Below are 11,322 nucleotides of genomic sequence, written 5' to 3' on the forward strand. Positions count from 1 at the left end.
CAAGCACTAGGGAGTCCTGGTGTGGCACTGTATAATAAGCAATGGACTACGTATTCATTATGTTATATACAAAATGGCTCTAATAATGGAATCCTGGAATGGTGCTGTAAGATATGCAATGGATCTCAAGGTTGGTTTGAACCATATTGTCAGAGGTTCAAACTCATCAGTCGCTCCTCAGAAACCCTATACAGGGTGCTATGAGTCAGAACTGACTCAACGGCACTTAACAATAACAGGGATACATAAATAATAAGACAAAATTATGTGAAGATATGTACGTGAATTTTGTGGGAGCAGTTGGGAGGGGCTGTATATACATTCCAGGTTCTTTTGTATCAAAGGGTTCAGAAAAGAATTTTGCAGGCAGATGGGGGACCACTATATTCCAAAATATGGAATGGTTTTAAAAGACTAAATCACAATGTGAAAACAAAGTGAAAAAAGAGGCAGGAAGCATGTTACAAATGCCAAACTGAAGAATTTAGACTTTATATCCTAGAGATGATAAATATGCTGATGAATGTTTAGCTGCATCAGTAACTTCATTTGGAAAGATCAATCCGCAAAAGAGTTACGTAAACCTCTACAAATGGATACCAATTTTTAGGTGAATTGTCTCCTTTATTCTAATTGTAAATATGTGTGTTTAATAAATACTCATTAAGACTAATGAGTATATTCAATTGTATATTCAAGTATAGCTTAAGCTTCCATTTATAACAATCTCCACATTACTATAAATTTAAAAGAAGACAGTCATCAGGAATTGTAAATTAAGATTTCCCTTTTAGACTCTGAGAAAAAAATGATCAATCAAAATGAGAGAGGAGCACAGATATTGGTGATTCTTGCCATAATTTTACTACTTCTTATATAGAGGATTGAGAAAAATAAGGCATGAAAGAAACATGGAATGTAAGAGTTAAACTCCTGAAATATTTAATGAAGTTAAATTATAAACTTGATTTTGGCATTGAGTATTTCCTGCTTAAAGTAATCTACTTCCCCAATTGTTCTTTCTTGTTCAATTGTTATTACTTAAAACTATAAAATGCACAAGAGAATTTGGCAGGAAAGACTCGGATCTTGGAAGTGATAGAAGACACTTTTCTGTCTAGACAACAAAGAGCAAAATCAAAAGATACTGAATAAAAAAGCCCAGACCAAAACCAATATGGAATTAAAAGAATTTCCACAGCTTGTATTATCTATTCCAAAAAAAAAAAAAATCTTTAATAAAGCATCACAGAAACCCTCAACCCTTTGAGTCTATAAAAAATGAAGAAAATATAATGTAGCACTCTTTTAAAATAGAAACTCAAATAAATTTCTACTAATTATATTGAGGGTACATTAGAAAAGAAATATAATTTTGGTCAACTAAACAATTGAACTCAAATCGCTGCACCAGAAACGTACTTCTAATGAGCTCATCCTATGAAATTAAACTGACTTGTCACATTCTGAAATTTATGTAAAAAGGTGTCAGATGAAAATATGGTAGTAAATTTTAAATATGTAATTAGTGAAACAGCCTTTTGATTACTCAGATAATTAAGAAGTTTGTTTCTAACTTTTAAAAATGAAGATAAATAAAGAATGTATATGTAACTGATGGTATTTAGTATACACTCAATCTGGCTATCAACTTCTAAATTTAACCTTGATCCAAGCTTATGAAGGGTTTAAGCTATACAGTTTGTCCTAGAGCTCTGGTTGATGTTCAGTTTACAAAAAGTTCACATGAAAGTAAAACTGTAAGCCATATCACCTACTTACTGACTTTCATCTTATTTTGAAGAAAATTTCCAAAAGAATAAAGGGGGATAGGTTGGATTATCAACCATTCAACTGTCAGTTTGTCATAGTGATACTGTGATACTATGCCATAGGTATTTTAAATACCAGCAGGGTCATCCACGGTGGACAGATTTCAGCTTAGCTTCTTTATGGGAACAGACAGCCTAATCTTTCTCGCAAGGAGCAATTGGTGGGTTTGAACCACTGACTATACAATTAGCAGTCAAACAATGAACTCATTGTGCCATGTTGTTGTTGATGTTAAGTGCTGTTGAGCCAGTTCCATCTCAGTGACTCTGTATAGGGTTTCCAAGGAGCAGCTGAAGGGTTTAAACCAACCAACCTTGTGGTTAACAGTCCTGTAATTATACTACAGCACCACAGCAGTGGAAAGAAAAAAATAGGCTAAAGTGAAAATAAAATGATACTTTATTTCATTCTTCATAATCTTAAAAGTTTTATCAAATGACTAAAATTAAAACCCTTTTCAGGAAACACAAAATTTGTTGAATTTTAAAAGTGTCATATATATTAGCATGGTAATTCCTTTTCCTATTATTGTTGTATTAGATGCCAAGTCAATTCTGACTCATAGCAACCCTATGCACAACAGAAACACTACCTGGTTCTGTGCCATCTTCACAATTATTATGCTTGAGCCCAGTGATGCTGCCACTGTGTCAATCCATCTCGTTTGGGGTCTTCCTTTTTTTCACTTACCCTCCACTTTACCAAGCATGATGTTCATCTTTAAGGACTGGTCCCTTCTGATAATATGTCTTAAGTAAGAGAGACAAAATGTCATCATCCTGGCTTCTAGGACGCATTCAGGCTGTACTTCTTCCAACACAGATTTGTTTACTCTTCTGATAGTCCAGGGTACTTTTAATATTTTCCTTCAATACCATAACTCAAATGCATCAATTCTTCAATGGTCTTCTGTATTCACTGACCAACTTTTACATGCATATGAAGCTACTGAAAATACCAGTGCTTAGGTAAAGTGCATGTTACTCCTCAAACTGACATCTTTGTTCTTAATTGCTTTAAAGAGGTGTTGTGACTTCTACTTCCATGAATTGTAATAGTGTATCCAAGTAAAATGAAGTCTTTGACAACTTCTGTCTTTTCTCCAATTGACATGCTGCTATTTATTGATCAGTTGTGAGGGTTTTTTATTTCTTTATGTTGACGTGCAATTTATTCTGAAAGCTGCGGTCCGTGATCTTCATCAGTAAGTATTTTTAAGTTCTCTTCATTTCTAGCAAGCAAGGTTGTGTCATCTACTTATCTCAGGTTGTTAATGAATCTTCCTCCTCCTACAAATAATCCAGATTCTCAGATTATTTGCTCAGTATGCAAAGAGATAAGTATGGTGAAAGAATAAATCCTAGCCCACAACATTCCGAATTGTAAACCATTCCATATTCGCTTGTTCTGTTTGAATGACTGCCTCTTGTTCTATGTACAGGTTCCACATGTTGTTGTTGTTAAGTGCCGTCAAGATGATTCTAACCCATAGCTACTCTGTATAGGGTTTCCAAGGAGCAGCTTGTAAGCCTGAACCACCAACTTTGCAGTTCAAAAGGCTTTGCAGCAGTCTGACGCCTTAACCATAGGTACAATCAAATGTACCCATAATTTGTCATGATCCACAGAGTCAAAAGCCTTTGTACAGTTAGTAAAGCACAGGTAAACATCTTTCTGGTATTCTCTGCTTTCAGCCAAGATTCATCAAATGTAAGCAATAAGAGCCCTGAATCCATGTCCTCTTCTGAATCTGTCTTGAAGATGCTGGCAGTTCTCTGTCCATGTTCCCTATTGCAGTCTTTTTAATTTTCTTTAGCAAAATTTTACTTTCCTGTGATAGTAATGATATTGGTTGATGATTTCTGCATTCCATTGGAATAAATAATAAATAATAATAAATAAATTCATTGTACCACAATATCATAATGAAATGTGCAAAGATCTGGAATTTTGAGCAAATAGAAAAAATGAGGAAATAAAAATGTTGAACAGAAAATTTCAAAGAGCATCTCAAGAAGACAAAGTATTTGCAATTGGACCAATAAATAATATCATGCTAAGCAGAACAAAAACTGAAGTTTCCAAAAATTTCATTTTATTTGGCTCTACAGTCAACTCTCATGTAAACAACTCTCATGTAAACAACAGTCCAGAAATCAAATGACTACCTAAAATGGGGGCGCTATAAAGGCACGAAATGACTAGCTTACAAGTTTTCAAGAGAGAGTTTAGTTTCAGAATGTGCAGTGGATAAGATTCTTATGATTTATAGTGAGGACCTGTTATTCAGGAGTCCTGGTGTGGAGTCATGGGTTAATGCATCAGACTGCAGTCATTTGAACTGCAAGGTCAGTGGTTCAAGGTCACCAGCTACTCCTTGGAAACCCTATACAGGGTTGCTATGGATCAGAATCGACTCGACGGCACTTAACAACAACAACCTGTTATTCATAGGAGCTCTAGTAATGTAGTGGTTACAAATCAGGCTGTGAACCTCAAGTTCAGCAGTTCGAAACTACCACCTGTTCCACGGGAGAAAGATGAGGCTTTCTGCTCCAGTAAAGATTTACAGCTTTGGAAACCCTGTACAGGGTCACTGTGAGTCAGAACCGACTCCAAGGCACATAACAACAACAACCTGTTATCATGGCTAATAGTGACTATCACAACTGTAAAGGTAGAAGTTTTGTAACAAAAAGGGGGGAGTAGTTAATCTTAACAGTCCAGGAACAGAGGACCCTAGGACCACCAATGGAAAAGAGCATGAGCAGAATGTGGTACCCTAACCTGAGAAGCAGCAACAACAGAGCTGGAGGAAGAGATGAGGACATGGAGAGACAGAATAGCTGAGGACTCTAGACTCATGGAAACAGAAATGCTGTATAGTGGCGGCCAGGAGGCAGGTTTGCAGAATGTGCCCTTTAGTTGTTTCAAATGATTATATATTCCTAACTGTTTTTATGAACACACCCCACACACACCGAAAAAAAACAACAGTTGACTAGAATAAAAAATATTGTTGACTGATGATACACAGAGGAAACTGTAATCACTGCAATGAAATAATGAGTGTAAAACCGATGTTCTCCCATGTAAACTATCACTCAATTCACAATAAAAAACTTAAAAAAAAGAAATCAAATGACATAATTCATTAGACAAATATGTTGCAAAAGACTTCTTTAAAGTGTTAAAGAGCAAAGATGTCTTTAAAACTTTTTAAAGAACAAAGTTTGAGGCGTAAGGTGTGTGACTGACCCAAGCAATGGTATTTTCAATCACATCATATGCATGTGATAGTTTTTAACCAATGAATAATAAGGAAACAGTAGAAGAATCAATGCATTTGAATTATGGTACTGGGAAAGAATATGAAAAGTACCATGGCCTTGCAGAACAATCAACAAGTGTCTTGGAAGAAGTGCACCTAGCATACGCCTTAGAAATGAGGATGGCAAGACTTATCTTAAGGAAGGATCAGTCCCTGAAGCAAGACATCATGCTAGATACAGTGGAGGGTCAGTCCCAATAATATGGACTGACACTGTGGCAGCAACAATGGGCACAAGCATAACAATTGCAAGGATGGCACAGAACAGGAGAGCATTTCCTACTGTTATTCACAGGGTTGCTATGAGTTGGGACCAACTCAATGGCACCTAACAACATATGAACATTTTCAATTGCCTCCTATGTTTTTATGTATGTGGAAGGTATATAAAAATTACGGAAGATCAAAGAATTAATAATGCCTTTGAATTATAGTGCTGGCAAGGAATAGTAAATATACCATGACTGCCAGAAGAACAACTCTGTCTTGGAAGCAGTAGAACTCCTTAGAAGCAAGGATGCAGAGATTTCTCCTCAAGTACTCTGGCAAGAGAGACCAGTGCATGGAGAAGAAACTCATGCTTGATAAAGTAAAAGACTAAACACTCAAAGAGATGGACTGACACAGTTGCTGCAAAAATGGCCTCAAACTTAGTAACAATTGTGAGGACGGTACAGGAGTAGCCAGTGTTTTGTTCTCTTATACATACGGTTGCTATGAGTCAGAACCAACTTGACAGCACCTAACAACAACAATATATGTACACTCAGAAAAATAATCCTGCAGGTATTATAACAAAATGCTAACAATTATCAATATCTGGGTAGAAAACTATAACTTTACAATGTATATTAGTATATTCAAAGATTATATAGATTTCTGTAGTAAAGAAATACAATGTCATCATAACACCAATTCAGAATGTCCAGGGGGGAAAAATGAGCAAAAATATCTAAATAAACAGCTGACACATGTATTATCCAGAAATTAAAATTAATAATGCATTATGGTCAATACCAAAAAGTAAATTACAATTAGTAACATTTCTATTTATGACATTTCTTTCAAACTGAAGTATAACTAGGAAAGTGTGATTTAGTAGTTTTAATTTCACACACCAAAATTTATTTTCAAAAAATGTCAAATGTCCAATTTACTATAAAAAATTATCACAATTAAATACCTGCTTTAGAAAGGTTTTCTATAGCAAAGAATGGATTAAATCTTCTACATAATTTACAGATACTACTATTTTGTAAATGTAATTGTCAGAGTTCAGAAAGCTAAGTGTAAGAATCCAATTATAGAAATGCACAAAAATTTTTACAATCTGAAATGAGGATAAAAGCAAAACAAGAAAGTACTTCCACCAGTTCTAATCCAGAGCTCATGAGTAACATTACAGTACACCATGGCCTTAGGCCAAATAATAAAGTTCCAAATGGAAAATGGCACAAGTCCATGGATTGTAAATACTGTATCAAAAGAAAATAAAGGGGAAAACCTTCCATTAAAGCAATTAATAATATAGTTGTAGTACCAGTTTGTGTGATGAATGATCACTTTAGAAATTCCAAAGTGGACAGACACTATTTAAACACGTACTCCATTTGTAGTAACTTGAAGTTTAAATTTTTAGTGTATGTTCCTTTAGTTTTTAGTTTCTCAATTTTTTTAGACATTAAAGTGATTTGGGCTGTTATAACTGGTCTTCAACTCTTGTTGTTAGGCATCTGTTCAGAACCTATACACAACAGAAAAAAATATATCTTCAAAGTCAGATTTGATTGTTCTTCTAGTGGTCCATAGTACTTTCAATATTCTTCACCAACAGCATAATTCATATGTATAGATTCTTCTTATTTATTCATTGTCCAACTTTCACATGCAGATGAGGCTATTGAAAATACTATGGCTAATGTCAAGTACATCTTAATCTTCATGTGATCTCTTTGTAATAATATTGCTTGAGCCAGGCATAGGTCAAGTCAAAGAGCCAAGTATCAGAAAGGCTGGTCTGTGGGCACAGTAGAGGAGAGGTTGTCCTTAATGGGCATTTCTGATCCTAAATAACTCCCTTAATAAACCCCATAACTGTGAGTATGGTGTCTGAGTTCTGTGCGACCACTGTAGTGAATCATGGAACACCACAGATTAGAAGTAGAGTGCTGTGGGAAAGACAGTTTGGTGGTCATTTTTTAAAGACACCAACCTGACCCATGATAAAATAAATAAACGAAACAAATAAATGCATTTATACCAATATACCCAAAGTTCAGACTACAAACTACCTCATGAGTTTCCACTTGCCCAGCATTAATCATTCAGTAGTCTGTAATTCCATTTGTCAAACTCTTTACATTCAACTGGCATATTCTACTACAAAGCTTTTGAAAACACCCAAAGTTTTAAGTTCAATAGTCAATTTGAAAATGTTTCAAAAATAGTTAAAAAAACATTAAGTAGTTTAAACCAGCAGCTAGCCCACGAAATATTCCTAAATTTCAGCATAAATTTGCAAAACAATTGAGCTCTGTAGGAAGCTAAGAAATGTCTGGATCACTTAGATTTTGGTAATTAAACATCTCAATATATAATGGCTTAAAACTATTTTATATTAACAATAAAATAATTATTTCTCAGAATTTTGAGGGCTAAGTGGTTTTTCTGATCAGGGGTCTAATATGGCATCATACACTTTTTCCCCAAACCATACCAAGACAGTCTTCTTTTTGACCACATCAAGTGTAATGGTCACTGCCCCCACCCCAACCTCAATAAATTACATGACATTGTCATGTTTTATTTTAATGTTCATTTTCTAGAAATAATAATTTTTCCAGAAAACCATTAAGTCATTTTTATTTCCTCAATGTCTTTTAGAGACTTTATTTGAGCAAGTTTTAGAGATTACTTAGGTTATAGACGATGAAACATGACCCAAGCATAAAAGATAGCTTCTGTTGTGCTGGTAGTGGATGTAACTGAGAATTGTGCAAGAACTATTAAAGATGAGATATATGTAATAGGTCAGGAAGCATTATAAATATTGATTTATAACTAAAAAAATGTTTTGTTATTGTTCCAAAATTAGCCTAGTTGGTATCTTCTTATAAAATTAAACATGCAATTAGTATATGACTAAGCAACTGTACTCTTGGGCATTTATCCAAGAAAAATGAAAACTTTTATTTATGCAATTGCCCATGCACAAATGTTTATAGCAATTTTACTCATATAACCAAAAGCTAAAAACAGTTCAGATGGCCTTAAACAAGTTAATGGCCAAAATACCATGATGCATAATACAATGGAATACTACTCAGCAACGAAAATAACAATCTATTGGTTCACACAACAACTTGGAAGACTCTCCAGGGAATTATACTGAATGAAATAAGCTAATATTAAAAGGTTACATAATGAATAATTCTATTTATATAACATTTTTTTAAGCAACAGCATTTTAGAAATAGAAGCAAGGTGATGGTGGCTACAAAAAGAGCAGCATGACAGATACTTTTAAGATTGAAATGTTCATTGCCTTGACTGTGGTAATGAATATACAAATCTACCTGTGGTAAAATTGTGTAGAGCTACATATACATCAATAATAAAAAACCAACAAACCAGATTTTGTCAACTTGATACCAATTCACAGCAACCACAAGTGCTGTAGAGTAAAACTGCATTCCAAAAACTTTCAAGGACAAGACCTTTCAGAAGTAGATCATCAATCCTTCTGATATGCCTCTATCCAAACAAACCAAAATCCATTACTGTTGAGTCCATTCAGACTCACAGAAATCTTATGATCAAAGTCGAACTGCCCTATATGGTTTCTAAGGCTGTAAATCATTACTGAAACTCCTTTGGAAAGAGAATTGGATTTGAACTTCCGACCTTTCAGGTAGCTGCTGGGTGCTTTATGCATTGTGCCACGAGGCTCTGAGTTGCCTCTGGTTGGTTTAAATTACTAACCATTCAGTTAGTACTTGAGTGTTTAACCAATTGCTCCAGCCAGGGACTTCTAAATATACACAGACACATAGAAATGAGTCTAAATAGAACAGAAAATCTGAGGAAGATTGGTGGATTATATCAACGACAATATTTTTACAAAATAGTAACATTAGGGGAAAATGGGTAAAAGACATCCACAACATTTTCCTGTATTACTTCTCACAACTGCTTGTGAATTTGCAAAAATTTCAATAAAATTCCAGTTTAAAATTTTTTTTTAATTTACACTACGTAGGCAATCTCCCTGCAGTCTGAGTTTCTTTCAAAAATGAATTCAAGTAGTGTAGCTAAAATGACTTACTTTTGGGACATCAATTGCTACCTCTCTCATGGCACTGGGTCTGATGTCATTCATCCCCTTCAAAAAATCATTCAAAGTAACTTTCACCAATCCAGCCACCTTGCTATCAGGGAAGTTAGGATGTTTCTTTAGTACTCTTCGCAAAGCACAGAGACCTACAGAGAAAAGAGTAACACAGGATTAATCTTTTACCCCATAAACACAAACTGAACCAACAAAAAATAATAATGAAAGCCCCAGGGTCACGTAAATTATACCACTGAAACATCTGTGTGCTTGTGATGGTGAGGAGAAAAGAAAGCATGAGAAGATAAAGACAAAAGTCAAAATACATACTTTTGGCAGTACAAATATGAAAAACTATTATTAAATATGAGCAGACCAATATTTTATAATATTTTACATGAAAAAACTTACAAAATCTTCATTAAAAAACTCATAGGGGTTTATACAAAATAATTTATTAGGGGAAATTACTTTATAAGAACAAAATATTAAAATAATGTGCTTTTTGTCCCTTTTATTAATACGTTCAAACCAGAGTTAAAATTTTCTATGGTACTGACAGAATATCTGAAAGGAAATATTTAGCTAGCAGTTGAGTATGTGGTTTGGGGACAAGAGAAATTAATTCAGACTTCAGGTTATGTGCAAACGTATGAGATCTGAGATTATAAGAATGGAAAAGATCTACAAGGTAAGGCAACAGAACGATCAGGGGTATAGAAAAAAAGGGCTGATATTTGAACTTTAGAAAAGCCTATCATTTGGAGAACATAAAAATTCCTGATGATTTTTATAAATAAGAGAATTAATTGAAAGTGATACATGAACACGACGATAATAATAAAATTTGGCACTGTAGGTGTCAAAATGAAGATTAACAAAGTCAAATTTACTTAAAAGCAAAATAAGTTAAATAGAAATCATGCTAACTTAGAAAATTAAAGATCCTAAGTTGTATGTCTTTTGCCATTTCCTGGAGTTTAAACCTGACAGGACTGAATGGCCAACAACCACTCATATTGCTTGATTTAGAGCCCTTTGAGTTAAATAAAGACCTCTAGTTTAGAGGCCAGAAAAGTTCCTGTGTGCTCTGTACTTTATGACTTTTTGAATGAGGTGCTACATTTGTGTTCCAGTGCACAATGAAGTTTTGCTTTGAAGAATTTTAGTTTCAGAAACCTCTTAGAAATCTAGTTTGTGCCATCATTTTTAACTTCTTTTACCCAAACCACAGTGAATTATTGCTAAATTAAAATATCACTTGAATGTTTTACTTGTTTGCCTTTATTTGAACTTTTATAGAGAGACAGGAAGCACTGATGCAAAAAAGTTACACATAAATGGCCAAAAGCAGAGAACTAGGTATCATTTACTTTAAAAGAAAAAAGTGAATAGTAAAAAGACTCTCAAGAAATAGATCCACAGTTCCAGGTCATTATTTGAAAATCAGAACTCTGCGACAACAGAGAATGATCACATGGGATCACAAAATGTATATAAAATAACTAAATCATTATATAAGTTGCAAAGTGCATCATTAAATAACTGTTGGATTATATTACTACTAAACCTGTCACCCACCACTCATCTGTCAGTGTGTCATACTGTGGTGGCTTGTTGAGTTGCTGTCATTCTGAAAGCTATGCCACCAGTATTGTAAATACCAGCAGGGTCACTCATGGTGGACAGGTTTCAGATGAGATTCCAGATGAAGACAGACTAGGAAGAAGGAGTGATGAACTACTTATAAATTTTTGTCACTGAAAACATTATGAATAGCAGAGAAACACTGTCAGACATAGGGCTGGAAAATGAGCCCCTCAGGTTG

The 11,322-nt window shown here is 34.4% G+C and overlaps 1 protein-coding gene across 1 annotated transcript in view; it reads right to left on the minus strand.

The window, feature by feature from the left end:
* SPATA5 (spermatogenesis associated 5) overlaps positions 1–11,322 on the minus strand; it is a 520,157-nt gene that overhangs the window by 409,611 nt on the left and 99,224 nt on the right. Inside the window, exon 11 of the mRNA XM_006866265.1 lies at positions 9,489–9,643. Coding sequence (XP_006866327.1) covers positions 9,489–9,643 — 155 coding nt within the window. The remainder of the gene's footprint in view (positions 1–9,488; positions 9,644–11,322) is intronic.

The sequence above is a fragment of the Chrysochloris asiatica genome, unplaced genomic scaffold (assembly GCF_000296735.1).
Source record: "Chrysochloris asiatica unplaced genomic scaffold, ChrAsi1.0 scaffold00088, whole genome shotgun sequence".
Lineage (NCBI taxonomy): Eukaryota > Metazoa > Chordata > Mammalia > Afrosoricida > Chrysochloridae > Chrysochloris > Chrysochloris asiatica.